At 41.2% G+C, this 24090-nt stretch overlaps 1 protein-coding gene across 1 annotated transcript in view; it reads left to right on the top strand.

The window, feature by feature from the left end:
* LOC114533322 overlaps positions 1–24090 on the top strand; it is a 47575-nt gene that overhangs the window by 5034 nt on the left and 18451 nt on the right. The window contains exons 2-29 of the mRNA XM_028554832.1: positions 1722–1818; positions 2391–3189; positions 3861–4408; positions 4662–4993; positions 5638–5821; positions 6265–6525; positions 6830–7087; positions 7652–7909; positions 8042–8302; positions 8673–8936; positions 9551–9814; positions 10706–10963; positions 11737–11997; positions 12894–13096; positions 13397–13457; positions 14121–14381; positions 14976–15236; positions 15574–15834; positions 16280–16543; positions 16964–17224; positions 17437–17700; positions 18133–18384; positions 18819–19076; positions 19855–20106; positions 20706–20966; positions 21857–22108; positions 22457–22711; positions 23068–23322. Of these exons, the coding sequence (XP_028410633.1) occupies positions 1722–1818; positions 2391–3189; positions 3861–4408; positions 4662–4993; positions 5638–5821; positions 6265–6525; positions 6830–7087; positions 7652–7909; positions 8042–8302; positions 8673–8936; positions 9551–9814; positions 10706–10963; positions 11737–11997; positions 12894–13096; positions 13397–13457; positions 14121–14381; positions 14976–15236; positions 15574–15834; positions 16280–16543; positions 16964–17224; positions 17437–17700; positions 18133–18384; positions 18819–19076; positions 19855–20106; positions 20706–20966; positions 21857–22108; positions 22457–22711; positions 23068–23322 (7666 nt within the window). The remainder of the gene's footprint in view (positions 1–1721; positions 1819–2390; positions 3190–3860; positions 4409–4661; positions 4994–5637; positions 5822–6264; positions 6526–6829; positions 7088–7651; positions 7910–8041; positions 8303–8672; positions 8937–9550; positions 9815–10705; positions 10964–11736; positions 11998–12893; positions 13097–13396; positions 13458–14120; positions 14382–14975; positions 15237–15573; positions 15835–16279; positions 16544–16963; positions 17225–17436; positions 17701–18132; positions 18385–18818; positions 19077–19854; positions 20107–20705; positions 20967–21856; positions 22109–22456; positions 22712–23067; positions 23323–24090) is intronic.

The raw sequence follows: 24090 nt of genomic DNA, 5'->3' as shown, positions 1-24090 counted from the left end.
ACAAACACCGATGCCAACTACGGTATGCCACATTTTATGCTTATTCGCTCGCTCATAGCAAAGCTTTAAATCCAGACGTTTGTACGCGAGTGACTTGGATCTCATACACCAGGATGAGAATCATCGTTCCCACAAGCAAAAGGTCCCCTATATTGGATTTAGTATCCGTTTCCAAAATCTCCAAATTGTAAACACAGAAAGGATATTTGTTTTCCTTTCTATATCGTTTAAACTTGAGAGTTTTAAAGGCGTGATTGGTCTGTCAAAGGCATGTTTTAAGGTGTTAATTAGAGAAAGTCATCGTCTCACGCTAGAGGCTGAAGTTCTTGACATTTTTCATTTGACAAGTGAGAAAAAAGGCAGACAATATGTTACTTATTTCCCCTTGTTTGCGAACGCTACGATCATTCTTTGAACTCGAAAATAATTCACTGTACTGTGTTTAGCTCGATCGTGAACGTATTTTGAAGGACTATCGTCTATGACAATAACATAATTCCGATGCTAAAATCTGACATTGCTGCTTGGTAGAAAAAAAAATCGTGAAATAAGGATGTTGCATGTACGGGCAGATTCTTTTCAATCCGTTTTTGCTTCAAGAGGAAGATTAAAAGAAAACTGTCGTTGAATATTCTGCAGGGTTTAGCTTTATCATTTGTTGAACGTTTCGAGGTCTATTTGAAGTCGTTAGGCAGAATTCTCTTGTTATATTCGTCGTATACATTGAATGCCAATCGAAACTGGGCGAACGTGCTTTCGAGGTCTACCTATTATGCCCCTAGCAGCGTGTTCAGTCTTGTTACCCGGCTGTGAATTCATGCTTCCTTTTAAAGACATGAAACATTCCTTCGTTCTTTTTTCCTTTCAAAACACTGAGAGAGGTCATTCGGGCGGAATGTCGTTTCAAGGTCACGCAAGTGCAAACCACGGTAGCGAAAAATTCCTGACACTTTGTACATTCCATATCTTGAATACCTTATTTATGAATAAACGGTATATTTTAGGAAGTTAAATATACGTTTCCACCTACGTGCAGCTGAAACAAGGTCAAGCCTTCGGAAACCGAAGTATCTTTGCGCAATTTATACTCGTCAGCTCTGCATGCTTTAAGACGTTCGTAATTTCTCCGAGGCATTCTTTGTAAGGCGATATCTAAATTTAACAAACTCTATGGGTACAAAATCAGTTCTAAACTGTTCTTCCTAGAGATCCAGTAAGGATCATCTCTTATTGATCCAGTGTTACTAGAGGAGGAAACCTAAACTAAACTACCTTTATTTATACTGGATAGCTATATCAGTTCTAAACTGTTCTTCTTCCTAGAGGTCCAGTAAGGATCATCTCTTATTCATCCAGTGTTACTACAGGAGGAAACCTAAACTAAACTAACTTTATTGATACTGGATAGCTCTATCAGTTCTAAACTGTTCTTCCTAGAGGTCCAGTAAGGATCATCTCTTATTGATCCAGTGTTACTACAGAAGGAAACCTAAACCAAACTAACTTTATTTACATTGGATAGTTCTAAACTGTTCCTCCTTGAGGTCTATTAAGGATCATCTCTTATTGACCCAGTTTTACTAAAGAAGAAAACCTAAACTAAACTAACTTTACTGGATAGCTCTATCAGTTTTAAACTGTTCTTCCTTGAGGTCCAGTAAGGTTCATCATTTACTGTGTGTTATTGTCACACTGTTAACTTTGTCTTTTCATGTTCTTAGGGAAACCTTGCAATGCAAGCGGTCGTGCTATTCGTTGTTTTTCTCAGCTTTTCGCCACTTATGACGCATCAGCAAGAGTACAAAGTTGTTTATAAACGTAAGTGAATTAAACGCGACGATCAAAAATAGCACTGAGGGCGGTTAAGTCATAGAAAAGCAAGTCTATCGTTTTATTCAAGAAGCAAACTATAATACTATATATAACTTTTTAACCATAATACAAAGATACTGTTTACAACTACATATTCAGTGCATAATATTCAAGTTCACTTACTCAAGAGAGTAGTAAGATTGTTATATGTTTTATGTTGTACGTCTGGGGTCGGTTGTATCAAGCCCGTTTAGCTTAAACGGTGGATAAGTTCAAAATAGAAAGCAAGTCTATCGTTTTATTCAAGAAGCAAACAAAATGTTTTTAACCTGAAAACAACGATACTGTTCACACCTACATATTCAGTGTATAATATTCAAGGTGACGTATTCAAGAGAGAAGTAAGAGTGTTATTTAATTTTGACTTATCCACCGTTTAAGCCATTTAAGCTAAACGGGCTTGATACAGCCGGCCCCAGAAGTAGAATTAGATCCGACAAAATTGAATCGTGCAAAATGTCAGAATCTGTGATTGGTAGTTCTAGTCTCTAGTAATCTTTTCTTGTGTTTTACCGTAGAAATCCCTGATAACAGAGGAACGGAATTCGTGGTGGGATTCCTCCAGCAGTTCCGAAAGGAGTTAGACGGTGCTACGAGGCTCTTCATCACGTCCGATTACAACACGCGCGCGGTCATCAAATCGCGCGAGACAAACGTTAGAAAGGAAATTGAAATCAAATCACGTGAACTGTATCCCGTCGACTTTCCGACGTCCGTGCGCATGCGTGGCACGGCGATCGAGGAGAAAGGCATCCATATCAAGGCAGACGCGGAAATCGTCGTGTACGGTTTGAATATCAAGAAATTCACGACAGACGCATACCTTGCACTGCCGGTCGATATTCAGAGCACAAAGTACATTATACCATCGTTCACGCCGAGTTATACGTCATTGATAGGAATCATCGCCATCCGCGACCGCACGACGATCTTTGTAACATTCCAGTTCGCTGATCGTCGGTCATCGTTCAGATTCCGCGGGAGAAATTACAGGCACAGGGACACCCTATCCGTGACTTTGAACAGTCTTCAGTCTTTCCAAATTTCACACACCAAAGATATGTCGGGAACCCGTATTTTCTCAACAAAACCAATTTCCGTGTTTTCTGGGAACGAGTGCGCGAATGTTCCCACCGATAAAGGATATTGTGATCATTTGGTAGAGCACATCCCCCCCGTGAACACGTGGGGACAACGGTTTATCACCGCCCCCCTGGCTGGTCGTCGCGGTGGAGACTTCTTCAGGATCATGGCTGCAAATCAGAGCACTGATGTTAGAATCAATGGAAAATATATTGATACCCTGGGTGAAGGAAAGTAAGTATCTTCGGTTAGTTTAGATTTTCTCTGAGCCTAAAAAAGATATCCAGTATAAATAAAGTTAGTTTAGTTTAGGTTTCCAGTTTCCTCCTGTAGTAACACTGGATCAATAAGAGATGATCCTTACTTGACCTCTAGGAAGAACAGTTTAGAATTGATAGAGCTATCCAGTATAAATAAAGTTAGTTTAGTTTAGGTTTCCTCCTGTAGTAACACTGGATTAATCAGAGATGATCCTTACTAGACCTCTAGGAAGAACAGTTTTAAACTGATAGAGCTATCCAGTATAAATAAAGTTAGTTTAGTTTAGGTTTCCTTCTGTAGTAATACTGGATGAATAAGAGATGATCTTTACTGAACCTCTAGGAAGAACAGTTTAGAACTGATAAAGCTATCCAGTATAAATAAAGTTAGTTCAGTTTAGGTTTCCTCCTGTAGTAACACTGGGTCACTGATAAGAGATGATCCTTACTGGACCTCTAGGAAGAACAGTTTAGAACTGATAGAGCTATCCAGTTTAATTAAAGTTAGTTTAGTTTAGGTTTCCTTCTGTAGTAACACTGGATCAATAAGAGATGATCCTTACTAGGAAGAACAGTTTAGAACTGATAAGAATTATCTGATATAAACTGAAACAAAATCGGTTTACTCTCGTTTGTTTTCTCTAGATTCATTGAAGTCGACGTATCATCTGATCGCTATCAGTATATTGAAACAAGCAAACCTTGTCTCGTTGTACAGTTCAGCAAAGGCCAGCGAGTTGACAGCACATACACCGACCCCTTCATGGTAATGATTCCGCCCGTTGAACAGTACACAGCGCAGTACACCATTTCCACGCCAGATCAGAATGAGAAGTATTTCCATAGCTACATCAACATCATCATAGACACGAAGGAAATCGACGGGCTCCGATTGGACGGCAGGTCCCTCCGTGAAGAGAAGTGGGTACCAGTCTGGGGCACAACCCACTCGGCCGCGCAGATCGCGGTGACGTTCGGCGTTCATCGAGTGATGCACGATTCCCCGATCGTACCCTTCGCTGTTTTCCTCTACGGCTACGCCCGAGCAGATTCGTACGGTTACCCGGGCGGGCTACGATTGGCCGATCTTACATTGGACTGTGTGCCAGGGAACCCTGGGGATGGCTTGGACAATGATTGTGATCGAAGGATAGACGAGGAAATCAAGAACTACATTGATGATGACGATGATGGTAATGGTTATTCATGTCTTTTTAATGTTTTTCAAGCACTCGCTCTAGTTAACTAGGACTTTACCATGCAAAATATAGTTAAAGAGTTTTATACAACCGGCCCTTGGGCCAGTTTTATAAAAGACTAGTTCACTTTTAACTGCAGTTATAACAAAGTTGGCCAATCAGAGTCGTGTATTTCTGAGTTAATATGAGACTCTGGCGATGGACACCGCAAACTTGTTTTTGGTTCACTTTTTAACCTTTCTTCCAGGACTTATCGACGAGGATTTGGTAACAGAACCGCCACGAATCATCCTGGATCTAGACACGGTCATTCTGAACGGGTGTCCAGCTGATGTAATAGGAAAACTCCAAGAACCGACCGTTATCTCGGCGCCCCTGTGCACCAGTAGAGGACCATTCAAATTGTCGTTCGTCGACAATGTGGTGGAAAAGGATTGCGTGCAGTACATCGACAGAATGTGGCTCGTGCGGGACGGCTGCGGAAATCTCGCGAATGTCACGCAGGAGATACGAATCAGGAGGCCGGAAATGAGCGTGACTTTCCCGGAAGATGTTCGAGGAAAATGCCATTTGGGCGAGGTAAGCTGCCGCTATTTTGTTAAAAATTTTGTGCATGTTATCCCACGCATAACAAACTTTTCAATGACACGTGAGAACGCAAAATATTCTTCAAATATTCTTTTTTAATTTCCCCTAATTTTTCAAATTTTCTTTTAAAGAGAATTGTGTTACAAAGTGAAAAATAGTTGGCTACTGTTTCAGTATTATTGAAAAATTAGCTTGTTGAAATTTAGCTTGTCGCCCAGAGAAAGTTGTTGACAAGTGACGAGTTGCCCTCAGAAAATCGGAAATCCCGTTAGTCGTCGACAACTAAAAGTGGACTGTTTTATTGTCGACGACTAACCTCACTTCGTCAATTTTTAGTTGTAGACAATTTTAACGGCCGCACTGTAAAAGCTCACTCACACTCAAACTCATTGACGGGGAGATCCCAATCTTCTCATAACGTTTCCATTATGGCATTTTCAGTGTAATAAGTGCTTGATTTTCAATGTTTTACCTTAAATCTCTCCATTGATTAGGAAAGAACTTTAACATTGATCAGCAATAACAATTTTTTGTCGCTTTCAATGAGTGTGAGCTTTTTGAATACAGGCGTCATTCGTCTGGCCGATTTTAACCTATAAAGAAAAGCTTTCTACGTCGCTTCATCACTATTTCAGGATTTGTCTGAGGTGGGCGAGCCTAAGGTGAAAATGAGCTGTAGGGACGATCGGTTTTCGGTGAAGTATCGGGATAGCCCGGCATTGGTCGAGTGCATACGACGCGGAAGAACCATAGGCAGAGAATGGACGGTGAAGGCATCGTGTGGTAGTGTTATCAAAGACATACAGAAACTGTTGCCTGGTATGTCGGACATTCAAATGTCCTTGAATCTTAAAGAATCCTTGAATCTTGATGGGGCCAAATGAAGGGCCACAACTATAAATCACCATCATTTTTTATTCACCGTTTACATTTGGAAAAAGGGACTTCCCTTATATAGATTATCTGTGGATGTACCCCCCTGGTTAACTTTCCCCCTGAGAAAAAATTTGGGGTTACACCCCCTGACCAAGAATCTATGTCTCGTTTCACTGTACGGATATTTTCAACCTCGCTCATAAATTTCTTTTTATTTACACCACCCCCCCTTACCAAGAATCTATGTCTCGTTTCACTGTATGGATTTTTCAACCTTGCTCAAAAAGTACTTTTTATTTACACCCCCCCCTGAGCAAGAATCTATGTCTCGTTTCACTGTATGGATATTTTCAACGTTGCTCGAAAAGTACTCTTTATTTTCTAAGATGTTACTCCCCCGAAAGTCAGCTTCGTCGGCAAACTGCAGTATAGCGTTAAGAGAGACTTTAGAATCAACTGGAACGCCAGTGAGGAATCTACGTTCGAGTGCTCTTTGGATGGACCGAACAATCCACGTCCTTGCGGAAAGGGTTGGGAAGGCACGTTTTCGAAGCGTGAATTACGAGACGGGAAAAATGTGTTCTGGGTCCGAGCAACTGACAAGGCGGGCAACACTGGCGGGTATATAAGACATCCATTCCAAGTCGGTATGTATTGCTAAGCTACCACGAAAAAGCCTGAACTAAACTAACTTTATTTATATTGGATAGCTCTATCAGTTCTAAACTGTTCTTCCTAGAGGTCCAGTAAGGATCATCTCTTAGTGATCCAGTGTTACTTCAGGAGGAAACCTAAACTAAACTAATTTTATTTACACTAGATAGCTCTATCAGTTCTTTCAAAACTCTTGTGTGATTTTCACAAGGGCATGATTTTTTATAAAACTCTAATGCAAAGACAGCTTGTCTGCTTTTCGTTCACAACTAATAGGCTCTGTTCTGTTTGTTTAAGATAACACTGGTCCGCGACTAAGTTTCATACAGCCTTTAGCATCGCTAAGCCGGGGACCTTTGGCAATCAAATGGAGGTCTAATGAAATGGCAAGATTTAAATGTGGTCTGAATCCGGACAGATTGGAGCAGTGTGGTTCAGGAGTAGAGGGGAAAGACTACAGAAGAGACCTACAGGATGGTTCTTACAACTTCTATGTCGGAGCCGTCGATAAAGTTGGCAACGAGGCCAGGTTTATAAGACACACGTTCAGAATAGGTGGGTATTTTTTTGAGTTGTTTGTTGTGCAGCACTTTTGATATTGCACGATATGAAGTGATGTCGTACGATATGTTGATGTTATGTAGGAGTAAGTGTGGTATGGTGTGGTGTGGTGTGGTGTGGTTTAGTGTGGTTTGGTGCGGTGTGGTGCGGTGCGGTGTGGTGTAATGTGGTGTGGTTTGGTGTGGTGTGGTGTGTGGTTTGGTTTAGTGTGGTGTGGGGTAGTGTGGTGTGGTGTGGTGTAATGTGGTGTGGTTTGGTGTGGTGTGGTGTTGTTTGGTGTGGTTTGGTGTGGTGTGGTTTGGTGTGGTGTGGTGTGGTGTGGTGTGGTGTGGTGTGGTGTGGTGTGGTGTGGTGTGGTGTGGTGTGGTGTGGTGTGGTGTGGTGTGGTTTGGTTTGGTGTGGTGTGGTGTGGCTTGGTGTGGTGTGGTGTGGTTTGGTATGGTGAGGTGTGGTTTGGTGTGGTATGGTATATAGTATTGTATGGTATGCTATGGTATATTATGATAAGCTATGGTATTGCTCAACCATTTGTTAACGCAACTACCAACCATAACCTAGATTCTACACCACCTCGTATAAAGTTTGGTAAAACCAACCGACCTACTCTCAACTCCAGAGTGGACCTCCCCATTCTATCAAATGAAATTGCGAACTTTTCCTGCTCTATTGATGGTCAGGAATACGTGGCCTGTGGTACGGGCCGGCAAGGAAGATTTAGAGCACAAAATCTGGCAGAAGGTCCCCATGAGCTGAGAGTAAAGGCTAAAGACGAAGCAGGAAATGTAGCCGATCCGATTTCTCTCAGATGGAATTCCGGTATGTTTTTTTACTCAAGCCAAGTGCATGCATTTAAGTCTGTTCACACCTTTGTAAAAATATAATTGATTGCGACGGTAAACAAACACACAAACCCTGTGCTCCTAACGTCCCTACATTTCACTTGTTTAGACAAAACATCACCTAACATCCTCTTTACCCCCGGATTGCCGACCAAATTCCGGGAGAAACCCAAAGTGACCTGGACCTCAACGGAATATGCCAGGTTCGAATGCGCCCTCAATGACAACGTGCTGTTCAACGACTGCGGAAGAGGGACACAGGGCATGTGGACCAAGGAGCGGGTACCCGAGGGTATTCATGATTTCTATGTTCGCGGCATCGACCGACACAACAACGTTGGCCCAACTGAGAGCTTCAGGTTCTCGATAGGTAAGTGAGGTGGCCGTTTGTCACGGTTCTCCATCTAAAGTATGTGTTTTACAACCTTTGCCGAAGGGATCAAGGCTATTGGTGTGTACCTGACGGATATTATAATGACTGGCGTAGCCAGCCCGACAATTTAGTCATGCTATGCTAATATTTTGGTGTTTATTGACTGTGAAAACAATGCATTTCTAGAGAAATGAATAATGATAATAACGTAAAATTTGCATAGCATGACTAAATCGTCAGGCTGGCTACGCCACTGATTTATAATTTCGAGGCAAGGTGATTGCTAGGCAGCCTGCAAGCTCCAAACGTGAAGGAAACTACGACGCCTGGATCAAATACTGAGTAATCTGTTTTCATCTCTTTTCAGATAACAAGTACCCAATTGTCTATCTTAATCGACCTCTTCCTTCAACGACTTCTACCCCAACAGAAACGTTCAGATGGACTAGTAATGAGTTTGCCGAATTCCAATGCGCTGTTGACGACGTTACAAACTTCCAAGATTGTGGCAGTGGCACGAATGGAGACTTTACAACACCGTCATTGGATAACGGACCGCATACATTCTTCTTGACGGCAAAGGACGAAGTTGGAAATGTTGCTCCAAGGCTGAGTCACTCTTGGGATATCGGTAAGTTTATGATGTCGTCTTTGATCAAGTTCGTTCCAAGTTTTAGGACTGGATGAAGTTTGACCAAGTCTTAGGATTAGATGAAATTTGACCAAGTCTTAGGACTGGATGAAGTTTGATCAAGTCTTAGGACTGGATGAAGTTTGATCAAGTCTTAGGACTAAATGAAGTTTGATCAAGTCTTAGGACTGGATGAAATTTGATCAAGTCTTAGGACTAAATGAAGTTTGATCAAGTCTTAGGACTGGATGAAGTTTGATCAAGTCTTAGGACTAAATGAAGTTTGATGGATGAAATTTGATCAAGTCTTAGGACTAAATGAAGTTTGATCAAGTCTTAGGACTGGATGAAGTTTGATCAAGTCTTAGGACTGGATGAAGTTTGATCAAGTCTTAGGACTGGATGAAGTTTGATCAAGTCTTAGGACTGGATGAAGTTTAATCAGTCTTAGGACTGGATGAAGTTTGATCAAGTCTTAGGACTGGATGAAGTTTGATTAAGTCTTAGGACTGGATGAAGTTTGATCAAGTCTTAGGACTGGATGAAGTTTGGTCAAGTCGCTTGTAGTTATTTCATTAATTACCAGCAAGACTACTATGACATTCTTCTTTTAGATAACGTTGCACCAATATTGAGGTTTACTGGAGAACTCCCGAACAATGTGAATAAAAACAAGCAGAGATTTTCATGGACCTCTTCAGAATACGCCAGGTTCAGATGTTTCATTGATTCTGAGGTACAGTCTGAATCGTGTGGATCTGGAAATGGAGGAAGCTGGACCTCTAATGAATTGACTGATGGCGAACATACGTTTGGAGTATTTGGAACAGATGAGCATGGAAATCAAGGACCTGTTATTCGACACACTTGGAAAATTGGTAAGAAAATTGAAATGATCTGTACCGGAGCTCTAGAAAGAACAGTTCAGAACTGATAGAGCTATCCAGTATAAATAAAGTTAGTTTAGTTTAGGTTTCATCCTGTAGTAACACTGGATCAATAAGAGATGATCCTTACTGGACCTCTAGGAAGAACAGTTTAGAACTGATAGAGCTATCCAATATAAATAAAGTTAGTTTAGTTTAGGTTTCCTAGTAACACTGGATCAATAAGAGATGATCCTTACTGGACCTCTAGGAAGAACAGTTTAGAACTGATAGAGCTATCCAATATAAATAAAGTTAGTTTAGTTTAGGTTTCCTCCTGTAGTAACACTGGACCACTAAGAGATGATCCTTACTAGACCTCTAGGAAGAACAGTTTAGAACTGAAAGAGCTATCCAGTATAAATAAAGTTAGTTTAGTTTAGGTTTCCTCCTGTAGTAACACTTGATCAATAAGAGATTATCCTTACTGGACCTCTAGGAAGAACAGTTTAGAACTGATAGAGCTATCCAGTAAAAATAAAGTTAGTTTAGTTTAGGTTTCCTCCTGTAGTAACACTGGATCAATAAGAGATGATCCTTACTGGACCTCTAGGAAGAACAGTTTAGAACTGATAGAGCTATCCAATATTAATAAAATTAGTTAGGTTTAGGTGTTCCCCTGTAGTAACACTATAGATTAATAAGTGATGATCCTCACTGAACCCCTATGAAAACCCGTTAGAGCTATCTAGTATAAATAAAATGAGTTTAGTTTAAGTTTCCTCCTGTACGATTAATTAACACTGGATTAATTAGAGCTCGCCATTAATGCATGGCCAAATCATTAAGATGGACGTAAACATGTCTTTACAAGCATCGCTAAGTCTTTTTGTTGGATTCTAGACACCAAAGCTCCCAAAGTACGCCTCGATAAAGTACCGGAAACGATAAATACGCCAAGGACTAAGTTTAGTTGGAAATCAAGCGAGGAATCTAAGTTCACGTGCGCGTTAGATGACGGTGAGGGAGAAGAGTGTGGCGAGGGGACGGACGGGGAATATCTGTCGCCAACTTTGGTTGATGGTGAACACGAGTTCAGGTTGTTGGTTGAGGATAATGTCGGTAATTTGGCGCCATTGATACGCTCGAGTTTCAACGTAGGTAAGCACCTTACACCCAAACTGTGTAGTATTTTGCAATCCTTCTTGCCTTAAATTATCGTGGATGAAGTATGTATCTCTTACCTCGTTTTTATTAAAAGACTTCTGTTTCAGTAAATTAGCTTGTAGGTACACCACGTAAGTATTTATTAGCAAAGCTTCGGTCCGTTAACCCGGGCCTTCATCATTGCAATTTACTGTAGGTATCAGTCTATTGCACTGATGAAGGCCAGGGTTAACGGACCGAAAGCTTTGCAGTAATAAATACTTACGTGTTGTACCTACAAGGTAATTTACTTATTGATGTCACCATGCAAACGTACAAGAATGGTAGACTTCTGCTTGTTAATATGAGGCGATATTCACGCCTGTATTCAACTGGCTTTTAGAATACAGTTTATAGTCTTCGATTTATTTCTTTTGCAACGTATTTATGTGACACTGGTTTTCAGAATGAACAGGACAAAGTCCTGCTGATCAAAACTTCAACTTTATATAAACTTTTTATCGTAAAGATTGTGCTGTTAGCTTCTATATTGTGCGCATTTGTCATTTTGAAGTTGGTAAATTAAATAAATCATGTTTGTAAATAATTTAACTATTCATAGAGTATCATCTTGCGTGTATCATATTTCTACCTTTGGTATGGTAAATAATTGTTTCAGTCGCACTGAAGATGGCTTATAGTTACGTCGAAACATGTTTACTATAAAAAATCGTCTATTTCAAATGCTTAAATGAACAAACAATCGACTCTTACAAATCCTATATCAGATACCAGCCGTCCGGTGATAACATTCGACAAACCCGACCCCACCACCCCCGAGAAGGATCTTGCTGTTACGTGGAAGTCCTCTGAGGATGCGGAGTTCGAATGTGCGGTGGACGACCCCACGCAGTACGAGGAATGTGGCATGGGAAAGACGGGTGGATTCCAGAAAGATGATCTTTCAGATGGCGAGCATAAACTGTACGTCAGAGGAAAAGACGATGTGGGAAATGTTGGTGAACCGAGCATATACACTGTCACTACAGGTGGGGAATGTTGCTGCGTGTTAGCGTCGTGTTAGGATCAGTGAACTCTATACAACTGGAACGATAACTCCTGACAAACATCCCTATTTAGCTTGAAGCCAAAATAGTTTTTCTGAGTTTTGAGACCAATACTTGACGCCAGACGTTGGGCTGTGTGTCAAATTAAAGCTATTGAAAAGTTATATTTGGTGTGGAAATTTCAAGACTTGAACTGGAAAGGAAATATTTAAAAAAAACAAAAACAATTACAAATCGGCAAAAAACCGGGAAATTTTCAAATATTTTAAGCTAACGTCTCGAAATTTCTACACGAAATAGAACTTTTTAATCGCTTCAATTTCATATACAACTCAACATTAGGCGTTAAGTATTTCGGCTCAAAACTCAGAAAAAGTAAAAAGCACTGGCTTCAATTCCCCCCCCCTGGTTTATCATTCCAGTTTGTTTACAGTTCAATGGTTAGGATAGACTACAGGGGTCGGTTGTATCAAGCCCGTTTGTTTAGTTTAAACGGTGGATAAGTCAAAATTAAGTAACACTCTTACATTTCTCTTGAATTAATCAACTTGAGTATTATGCACTGAATATGTAGTTGTGCTATCCACAGGATAGTGGCTTTCAAAACTTCCCACAAAATTCTTGTATTTTGGTATAACCTAGATTAAACTATGGAAACCTTGAAAAGAATTCCTCTTTGATAATTTACGGCCTCATTTCCTGTAGTTCCGTAGCTTTTAAAGCCTTTTTACAACTGTTAAAAAAATCACTATTTGGTGAATAGAGCTACCCAGACTTCGTACTGCTGGCTTGTCGAAATCGTGGAGCAGAAAATCGGACTTTCGGTGCCGAGGATTAATATTTGGATTTTTTTAACAATTGTCTCCTTCGACTTTCAGATCGAACACCGCCTACGGCCAGATTTACAGACGACTTTAAATCACCTTCAAAAAATGCGGCAGATACGTTTACTTGGAGTGCAAATGAGCCAGTGACATTCAAATGTAAAGTTGACGAACGAGAGGAGACCGATTGTGGCGAGGGAACTAATGGTCAGCTCAGAATGCCACCAAACTTGCCTGATGGTAGACACGTTTTCCAGGTATTTTAATATTCTTTTCAATACCCCACTGCCCTTGCCTCCCCCCCTCTCACTGACCAGACTCTCTTCCCTCATCACTCTGCTTTAATTCATTTTGCGTTCCTTTCAAATTTTTCTCTCTTTTGCCCCCTCCGTCACTGCTTTTCCTACCCCCAGACCCTCAGCTCCTCTTTGTTCTACCCCTCCCCCAATCCCCTTCCTTTCCCCCTTTCTCGTTTGCCTCCTCCCCGGGGTTCCCCCATCTCACTTTTCCTTCCATGTCTATTTTATTAATCATATATCGATATACACATGTAACAGGTTAGACCAATTGACAAAGCAGAAAACGAAGGACGAACATTGGAAAGAAGATGGGTGAAAGGTATACCCCAGTTTTAGATTCATTTTTGCTTACCAAAAAGTGAAGTTATTCCAATGCGATGATGATGATGATGATGGTTATGTGGTGGTTATGGTGATGGTAATAATGATGATGGTGATGATGGTTATGGTTATGGTGATGATAATAATGATGGTGATGATGATGGTGATGGTTTGGTAATGATGATGGTTATGTGGTGGTTATGGTGATGGTAATAATGATGATGATGGTGATGGTTATGGTTATGGTGATGATAATAATGATGGTGATGATGATGGTGATGGTTTGGTAATGATGATGGTAATGGTGATGATAATAATGATGGTGATAATGATGATGATGGTGATGGTTATGGTTATGGTGATGATGAATGGTTGGTAATGATGATGGTAATGGTGATGATAATAATGATGGTAATAATGATGATGGTGATGATGGTTATGGTTATGGTGATGATAATAATGATGGTGATGATGGTTATGGTTATGGTGATGGGGTGTAATGGTGATGATAATAATGATGGTGATAATGATGATGATGGTGATGGTGAGTGTATGGTGATGAGGATGATGATGGTGATGGTGATGGTGCTGAAGGTGGTGATGTGCTGGTGTTGAATGTGGTGCTGGTGATGATTTTTAACCAATTCTAAATTTTTTCTAGATACAAGTCCTCCTCATGTTTCTTACCTCAGCACACCTCCAAAACGGTCTAAAGACGCCGTAACATTTAAGTGGTCTTCGACAGAACCAGCGGAGTTCGAGTGTGCTCTTGATGACACGGCAAATGCCGACTCCTGTGAAAAAGGTTCGTTAGGCCAAAAAATACTTACAGGGCTTCCCAAAGGTGACAGAGTTTTCTGGGTCCGTGGAAAGGACGGAGCTGGAAATGTTGGAGATTTTGTGCCACATCGGTGGACTGTAGGTGAGTATGAGTTTCTCTGCTCTCAGCATTATCAGGGAGTTTAAGATGTTGACCGCGGGTTACCGAATACGGTTGAGTTGTTTTTGTCTACTGCTTGCAAATACTTGTGATTTACAATTCATCCCAAGGTGATTTTATACGAGGAAGCCTCGTGTTTCCCAAGTTTGAAACATTTACAGTCTCATGCCTTGTTAAAACAACCACTCTCCACAATAACGTTAACGTTACTGGGTCAGTTTCGTTACTACGTTTTTCATTCTGCACTTACTAAAGAGTATTTCGTGGGCAGAATAAATCAGGGTCACTAGTGTAAAGTCTACCTTTAGGAATATGTAAATTTTGTTTTCCCCGTAATTTGTCTTAGTTTAAGCACTTTGAAAACAAAGACTTAACCGTAGTCCGTATCCGTTGTTCGTTGTGTCATCTTAAACTCCCTGAGTTGGCTTTTGAGACCATTCAAATCCTAAGTTGGCGCCTGTGATCTCTCTATGTGAACCGGAACGATACCTCGGTCCACGATTCTCGCTTTGCTCTCGAATTTCGTGGGATATTAAAAAACAACACTGAAATTAACACTCTTTCATCTTCTGTTAGACATTAATCCACCTGATATCGAGTTCACGGGCGACTTGCCCGCATTCTCGAAGAAGACCATTCCTTTCTCGTGGAAATCGACCGAGGAATCGAAATTTGAATGTGCCGTCGACGATATGGCAAACTTCGCCCCGTGCGGCCGAGGTATGAGAGGGAGTCGAACGCTACGAGATCTCACCGAAGGACCACACACATTCTATGTCCGCGCCAGAGACTCTTTAGATAATATTGGGACACCAATATCACACTCTTGGACTGTCGGTAAGCGTGTTGAACGAAACAACTTTGACATTGAATTCCAGCTAATCTTGCCTCGTATATTTTAGCCAATCTTACCCTCAGAAAGGAATAGAATAGAAATCCATTCTGCAGTATTTAATCGATTATATCTTTTGCTATTCTTTACCAAACTGGTCGAAATTTTGTGATTATGTTTAGTTATAAGAACCTTAGCTCTGACATAAATTTGGAACCGAAAGAAAGTATATTTCATGAAGTATTTAGTTGTTTCAAGCGAAAAATGGATTTTTACAGCTAATCCTAGTCCTTTTCCCCTATATCAGATCACCTGATTGTTTGAAAAAAAATTTTCTATCAGATTCCACTCCTCCCCGGGCCGTTGTCGATCCCGTTGACTCGATCGTGGGCACCCCGCGTGTCACGCTCTCGTGGAACGCCAACGAACAATCAAAGTTTTATTGCGCAATCGGTGACGTCGGAAACATCATAGAATGCGGGCAAGGAAATACGGGAAGTTGGACAACGCCGTATTTGAGACGAGGTCCACAAAAGTTCTGGTTGATTGCTGAGGATTACCACGGCAACAGAGCCGAGCCCGTTTTAGTCACCTGGACCGTCGGTAGGTCGTCGGGATATTTCGTAGAATCTTCGAGCTCTGCACGAATCATTACATCACAATTACCGTTACTGTATTTTAATAACTGCACAGTAATGCACAGTAATGCACTACTATCCACAGAGAAAAAAGAAAAACAATTTAGTCTGTTCTCTTCAAAAGCACAAATGAATTTTACAGAGATGGCGTCCAAAAATAAATTATGATGTACTTTACAACCAAAATAGTTCTTGAGGTTACTTCTTCGTCAAGCATTCCAGATTTTGACTAACTTTTACGTAATTGAAACGTAAACTGGTAATTCAGTAAATGAATATTCAGTAAATCCTAAATACACGAATATATCATTATATGTTTTCGTTCAGCATTTATTGAGATCTCTTGACATGATACACGCGTCAAATCACGTTACCGTGGCAACTAATACTCGTTCTCAATCCCTTCGTAGATAACAAGGCTCCGATCGTGACATTCTCCGCGGACTCCACCACCAAAAGCACAACGGGAGCTCCAAGTTTTTCGTGGACGTCTGACGAGCCGGCGAAGTTCCAGTGCGCCATCAAGGGAGTGACCGCGTTCGAAGACTGTGGAACTGGGACGAGTGGAACGTGGAGCAAGACCAATGTCCCGGATGGTAAACGAACTTTCCTCGTCCGAGCCCGTGACGACTTCGGAAACCAGAATGATCCATACAGTTTTCCATTTGACGTCGGTAGGTTGAGATGTCAATGTTCGTTTGCTTTACTCTTGGGTGAATTGGGGAAAATGCAGTAAAGGGCAGTGTTGCCAGATTATTAAATGAATAAGTCTAATGTTATCATCATTTTTTGCTTTGGTTTTATATTTCTGAACGATATTTCTACATAGAAATCTGCCAATATGATTGCAAGTTAGAGCTGTAGTGATTTGTCCTGACTTACTCCACTGTTTTGTCGAATGTCATTTCACTTTTGTACTAAACATTTTAACGGTTTCATTTTAATATGCTGTCAGACCTTTGAGGCAAAGCATTTGGCTCAAAACTATTTTGGCTTCAGGCTAATATGGTCATGTTTACGACCAGTCATTGTTCCAGTTATATTAGAGTTCAGTACGTAGGTCACAGTGTCTCAATACTACGTCATTTCTCCAGATACCACACCTCCTACTGGCTTTGCGGTCACAGGGCCCCCAAGGCGAACGAACAAGCAACGTGCGACATTCAAATGGCGAACAAGCGAAGACGCGAACTATGACTGTCTCCTTGACCAGAATGACCCGGTGAAGTGTGGCGCGGGAGAGAACGGGGTTTTCACGACGGAGCCTCTCCCTGACGGGGAGCACGACTTCTCGGTCGTCGCCACTGACAATCTTGGAAACAAAGCTCCAATTTTTGACTCAAAATGGACTGTTGGTATGCAAAATATTTCATATATAGTCCTCAAAAATGCTGAATTTTGCGAATTTTTTTGGAAACTTGAAGATTATTGACATTCTCCTTTTCATGATAACAAGCATTCGGCTTTCTCTATTTCCATTCATTGTTAAAATTGGCCGTGTATCCTCAAAAGATTTTCATTTTCTTCCACTGGATTATCTACATGCTTTTGTGCTATTTATCCACAGATACCGCCGGTCCGAGGCTAACTTTCTCGGATAATCTCCCAACACACACTCTCTCTAATCCGTGGTTCAACTGGACCTCAGACGAACCCGCTGACAGGTTCCAATGTGCCCTGGATGATCCAACCAACTGGGAATTGTGTGGTAACGGAAAAACCGGCCTATGGCAGCAGTACAATGTACCAGACGGCCCACATAGGTTCTTTGTACGAGGCACGGACGATCTTGGCAACACTGGACCTGAAATATCGCATCCATTCACTGTTGGTAAGCACATTTTATTCATGTTGTTTAGGTTTCCTCCTGTAGTAACGCTGGGTCAATAAGAGATGATCCTTACTGGGCCTGAAGGAAGAACAGTTTAGAACTGATAGAGCTATCCAGTATAAATAAAGTTAATTTAGTTTAGGTTTCCTCCTGTAGTAACACTGGGCCAATATGAGATGATCCTTATTGGACCTCTAGGAAGAACAGTTTATAACTGATAGAGCTATCCAGTATAAATAAAGTTAGTTTAGTTAAGGTTTCCTTCTGTAGTAACAGTGGGTAAATAAGAACTGATAAAGCTATCCGGTATGAATGAAAGCTGTTTAGAGTGTACGTTTTTTCCTTGAAAAACCCGGATAATTGAGAGATAGTTGTTTGTTAGAACTGGTAGAGCCGCTTCATTTAAGTGAAATATATTTCTTTAATTTCTAGATTCCACTCCTCCGAGGATAAGCATAACAACCCCGCCTGATACATCCTCATCCACACCAACTATTAGATTCAAAGCCACGGAAGATGTTGAATTCAAATGCAGGTATGATGACGGTGAAGAGATTGATTGCGGAGAAGGTACCACGGGCTCGTGGACTGGGCGAAATGTGCCTGATGGTCCTCGTAAGCTTGTTATAAAAGCCAAAGATGAAGTTGATAATGAGGGAATATATACATACACCTGGAGAAAAGGTAATGTGGCGATTGTTTAGAAAATGTTGTGACGATTACATGAACTAAGTTATGTAGTAACGCTGGATCAAAAAGAGATGATCTTTTCTGGACCTCTAGGAAGAACAGTTTATAACTGATAGAACTATCCAGTATAAATAAAGTTAGTTTAGTTTAGGTTTCCTCCTGTAGTAACACATCATCAATAAGAGATGATCCTTACTGGACCTCTATGAAGATCAGTTTAGAACTAATAGAGCTATTCAGACAAAGTAAACTTACTTAAGACCCGTTTCAGACGTCGAACTTTTCATTTGCCGAATCGAATGCAAATGAACTTAACAAAGACTTTAGCTCATTAACATTAGGTTGGACACATGAAAAGTTGGACGTCTGAAACGGACCTAAGTTTAGCTTGCTTCGTATGGTACGTTATGGTCTTCGATCTTTTTTAGATTCCTCAGCCCCGGCGATTACTTTCGATCCTGATCAACCTTCAGTTACACTAAGTACTCCAAGATTTACGTGGAAATCGAGCGAGCCCGCGCGCTTCGAGTGTTCCTTGGACGGGTTTGAAACAAAAGAAGATTGTGGTTCCGGGACCTCCGGTTCCTGGCAGCAGTACAAGCCCGATGGCAACTACATTTTATCCGTTCGAGGACAAGATTTTAACGGAAACACTGGCACACCCTCTGAACACAACTTCAAAGTCGGTGAGTTTCGATAATAGAGACCCTTAGCTTGACGTTCACGGCAAACGCCAGACTGCTAATAAACTTTGTGTTTTAACTCCACTATCTTTAAGTGTGCCGCAATTTCGCTAAATTAGAAACGTTCTGCACTTAAAACTCGTGATATTCAGCAGTTATGCAAGAATGCAATAGACTATTTCTGATGTATTTAGCAAAGTAGAAAATTCAGCTTTGCCGTATGTGTTTTCACGTTCGCCGTGTTTAAAGTTTATTGTTTGAGCGGTTGTGGGTGTATGCAGACATGCAGTCGTTCAAACATAAAGTCTTATACGGCGAACGTGAGACACATACGGCAAACGGGCAAAGCTGAATCTGAACTTAGGTCTGCAATGCCGTTAAGAAATGGTCCCGAGTTAAGACCTGACCTACTCTTTTCCTTGTGCATTTTCGAGGTTCAGTTTTGGCTCAAGGGCGATGCTTAAGGTTCGATTTCTGCCGATCGGCGAATAGTTGCTAATTTTTTCGTAACTGCTTCCTGTTAGGTCCTACAAATATATAAATTCTAGTTCATTATCTACATAACTGTTATATTTATTACCTTCAACCGGCAGGAAAGCTTTCTGCATCTCTTCGACAACCAAGCCATCTTTGACAAAATATTGGAATAACCACTAGCCTATACTTTAGTATAGCTCGATGAAAAAGCCGATAATTCTAATATTACATTTTTCATCTGTAGTAGCTACCTGTCCTTAGCTTGTCCTTTAAGCTTGATACAACTATGTTTTTTACAACTTAGACAACACAGCGCCAAGAATTCAAATCGTCCAATCTACAGACCTTGGAACGTCAACTCCTAATATCAGATGGACGTCAGACGAAGACGTGAATTTCGAATGTGCACTTGATGACGGCGATTTCTTCGACTGCGGCAATGGTAAAACTGGCTCTTGGGTCGGCCGTAATCTGCTTGATGGTCCTCATAAGTTTGTCATAAGAGGAAAAGATCCCGTTCTTAATACCGGCCAAAACACCTTCACTTGGAACAAAGGTATGACTATCTTCGTAATGCATGGAATTGCGATGTTCCAGGTCGTATTCGAGTCCAGTTTTCTCACTCATGCAGAGAAAACTGAGGCTGCATAATTCAGATGTATTCGAGAGATAATGTTATACAGAGATTTCACTCACTGGAACTCTTTCCTTACCTTAATTAGCCTTTCTCACGATGACGTTTTTGGGATGGTTTCAATTTTCTCAAATGGGTTTATAAATTTATAACAACATGAAAAGCATTTTTTTCGAATGAACAGACCATTTGAAGAATAAATTCAGCCTATAAATAAAGATAGTCGCCGTTACGAGGTTTTACGCTGACGGTTTTGAAAAAAAGTACCCCAAAAATGGTGACATATTCGTCATCGTGAGAAAGTCTAGTTATCTTAAATTTGTTTACGTTTGTAAGAAATGTATTCTCTTCAACGGATTTCCTTTTAAGAATTGAACAAATTTTGTAATTAAAACAATTATATGCCTTGGACTGGATAATTATTAAAAATCTAAACTTCGTCTCTGTTTTTATCCAGCGATATTCACCTCGCACCCTGTAAATAAATAACTTTGTATAAATCTGTGATATTTGTCCTACAGATTCATCAGGCCCGGCGATCACATTTGATCCAAATCAACCCAAGATTACATTGCGATATCCCAGGTTCACGTGGAAATCTAGTGAGCCCGCGAACTTTGAATGCTCCCTTGATGGATTCACTCAAGACATCCAACAATGTGGCGCGGGAGATACCGGAGCTTGGCAGAGATCAAAACCAGATGGAGATTATGAGTTATCTGTGCGTGGAAGAGATCGTAATAACAACGTTGGTACTCCATCTACCCACAGTTTCAGTGTTGGTATGTTTGCATCATAACTTAGTGAGGATTGGTTGATAAACTGCATGTGTGCAATTTATCTACCTTGATTTGTGTTTCCTTAATTAACCTCACCCCACCTTCCCTTATCCTAATTCACCCCACCTTATCTGATATCACCCCATTTTAGATCACCTTATCCTAACTCATTTCACCTCCAACTCACCCCACCTCCCCTTGTCTCAACTCACCCCACCTTCGCTTGTCTCAACTCACTCCATCTTCTCTTATCTCAACTCATCCCACCTTCTCTTATCTCAACTCACCCACCTTCCCTTGCCTCAGCTCACCCCACCTTCCCTTGTCTCAACTCATCCTACCTTCCCTTGTCTCAACTCACCCCACCCTCCCTTGTCTCAACTCACCCCACCTTCTCTTGTCTCAACTCATCCCACCTTCTCTTATCTCAACTCATCCCACCTTCTCTTATCTCAACTCATCCCACCTTCTCTTATCTCAACTCACCCCACCCTCCCTTGTCTCAACTCACCCCACCCTCCCTTATCTCAACTCATCCCACCTTCCCTTATCTGAACTCATCCCACCTTCTCTTGTCTCAACTCACCCCACCTTCCCTTATCTCAACTCATCCCACCTTCTCTTATCTCAACTCATCCCACCTTCTCTTATCTCAACTCATCCCGCCTTCCCTTATCTCAACTCACCCCACCTTCCCTTGTCTCAACTCGCCCCACCTTATCCCACTTTAGATCACCTTATCCTAACTCATTTCACCCCACCTCATCGTACTTTATCTCCTCACCCCACCTTATCCCATCTCAACTCGCCCCCCCTCCAACTCACCTTACTTTGTCTCACCCCACCTTCCCTTCACATACCTCACCTACTTATACTTATTCACCTATTTGTAGACAACACAGCTCCTACGATCCAAATCTCATCCAGGCCCAGGACGAACTCCTCTAATCCTACCATTGAGTGGACCTCCAGTGAGGATGTGGAATTTAAATGTTCCTTGGATTATCGCACATTCTTCGACTGTGGCGAGGGAGATTCTGGAACGTGGACTGGTGATAATATACCAGATGGTCCCCACTCGTTTGTTATTGAAGGCAAAGATAAAACAGAAAACCGTGGTCGGCATACCTTCACCTGGACACAAGGTAGCACAAAGTTTGTTTGTTTTTCACCTGGGGCGCTTTTAAAAACGGCCAGACTGGTCCTGTTGAAGTTCAGTGTAGACAGATTACTGGTATTTTAGAGTGTTTCAAGAACTCTGCATTCAAGTATATCGTTATTTACATCTGCCTTGCACAAAAATAAAAGTCTCAACGCCATATTCGTAACGAAATACTCTATTCAATTTGAAATATGACCGGTTTGACCATTTTGGCTGCTTGAAGAAAAGGGCTCCAATTTTTTTAGTATTCACAAATCAATGCTATAAGAGAGACCGGACGATGGATTTGGTTTTGAAAGTTGAAACAGTTTGCTTGCTTCTTTTTTGACAGACAGTGTACCACCACAAATAGAGTTCAATCAGTTTCCACACAGCTCAGATACTTCACCACAATTTGGCTGGACTTCAAGTGAACAAGCTAACTTTAAATGCTCGTTGGATGATAGCGAATATGAAGCCTGTGGTGGCGGATACGATGGAAGATGGCGAAAAGAGAACGTCCCTGGTGGAAGCCACAAGTTCTCCGTAAAAGCAACCGATTCCAATGGAAATGTGGGAGGGCCTATTGAGCACACGTGGAATATTGGTAGGCTCTTGCTCTTGATCTTGCGTTTGATGTTCAATTACCAGTTCAGAGCTTAGTGTTTATTACATCATTGTTCAGTTCAGTGTTCAGTTCAGTGTTCAGTTCAATGTTCAGTTCAATGTTCAGTTCAGTGTTCAGTTCAGTGTTCAGTTCAATGTTCAGTTCAGTGTTCAGTTCAATGTTCAATTCAGCATCCAGTGTACTGTTTAGTTCAACATTCATCTCAGAATCCTCGAGAGCAGGGAACCCCTTTACCCTAAATCACACTATTGCTTGAAGTATGTCGAAGAGCATGTGAGAATAATAGTTTCTAATTGTCAACAAGTTGTTAGTAAATATCGTTTACGGTTATCTAGACGCCACTGGTCCAGTTATTTCATTAGATGCTCCACGTTTGAGACGGAGAAGAGTGTTGTTCCAGTGGACATCAAATAAACGAGCTTATTTCTATTGCGCTATTGACGATCCTACCGCGTGGCGATATTGTGGGTCTGGTACGAGTGGTAGTCGACAGTTCTACGATCTTTCCGATGGTCGGCATACATTCTACGTTCGTGGTCGGGACATGCGCAGAAATACGGGTAGCCCAGCTTCGCGAACATTTGATGTGGGTGAGTAGTAAGATTGGTGAAGAGTGTGTCTTCATAACAAACACTGAACTCAATGTTCGAAGCTGGAGCGAATGCTATGGTGACTCATAGTCAACCAAATTTACGTGATAATTTGAACGCGAAAAATTTTTCTGCAATTTTGTCAACAATAATTAATGTAAAGGCGGTGCAATTTTCCTTGCAACTTGCAATGCAATAATCGCAATTTTAATTTTGAGGGATGTTAATTTGTGAAGAGTGTTCAAAATGCTAAGAAAACATTAGCAGATCGTATGAAATGTTCGTATTTGATAACTTTAGATGCCTCAGAAGTAGAATTGCATTACATTTTGCGAGGAAAGTTGCATACTGTAAAGACCGGCGCTTACTAGAGCTATGTGCAGTTAGCAAAAAGTCATTCGTGGTCATTGGCGTAAGCCAGTCGCCCGAAAAGTCGGCCGCACACAAGAGCAACTGGCTTGTACGCCAATGACCACGAATAACTTTTTGCTAACTGCACATAGCTCTAGCACAGAATACCTACCAGAAGTAGAACTCCTGTACTTATTTCGTAAGTGTGATTCGTCATGATTCGTCACTTAGCAAGTGCATTTTTTTGAGGCAGTCACCCCCCTGCCAAAATTTAGCAATATCGCATAGAGTTATTCTTCTGATAGGTATTCTGTAGCTCTAGTTTGCGCTGGCCTTAACACCGCCTTAATAATATAATTACATAAATTAAGATTTTATACAGTGTCAACAAACGGCCCGTGTAAACTAATTTGAAAC

This window comes from Dendronephthya gigantea, unplaced genomic scaffold, assembly GCF_004324835.1.
Source record: "Dendronephthya gigantea isolate DGI-Jeju-01 unplaced genomic scaffold, DenGig_1.0 000002F, whole genome shotgun sequence".
NCBI lineage: Eukaryota > Metazoa > Cnidaria > Anthozoa > Malacalcyonacea > Nephtheidae > Dendronephthya > Dendronephthya gigantea.
The sequence above is the reverse complement of the archived record's forward strand: the minus strand, read 5'-3'. Positions and strand labels throughout refer to the sequence as shown.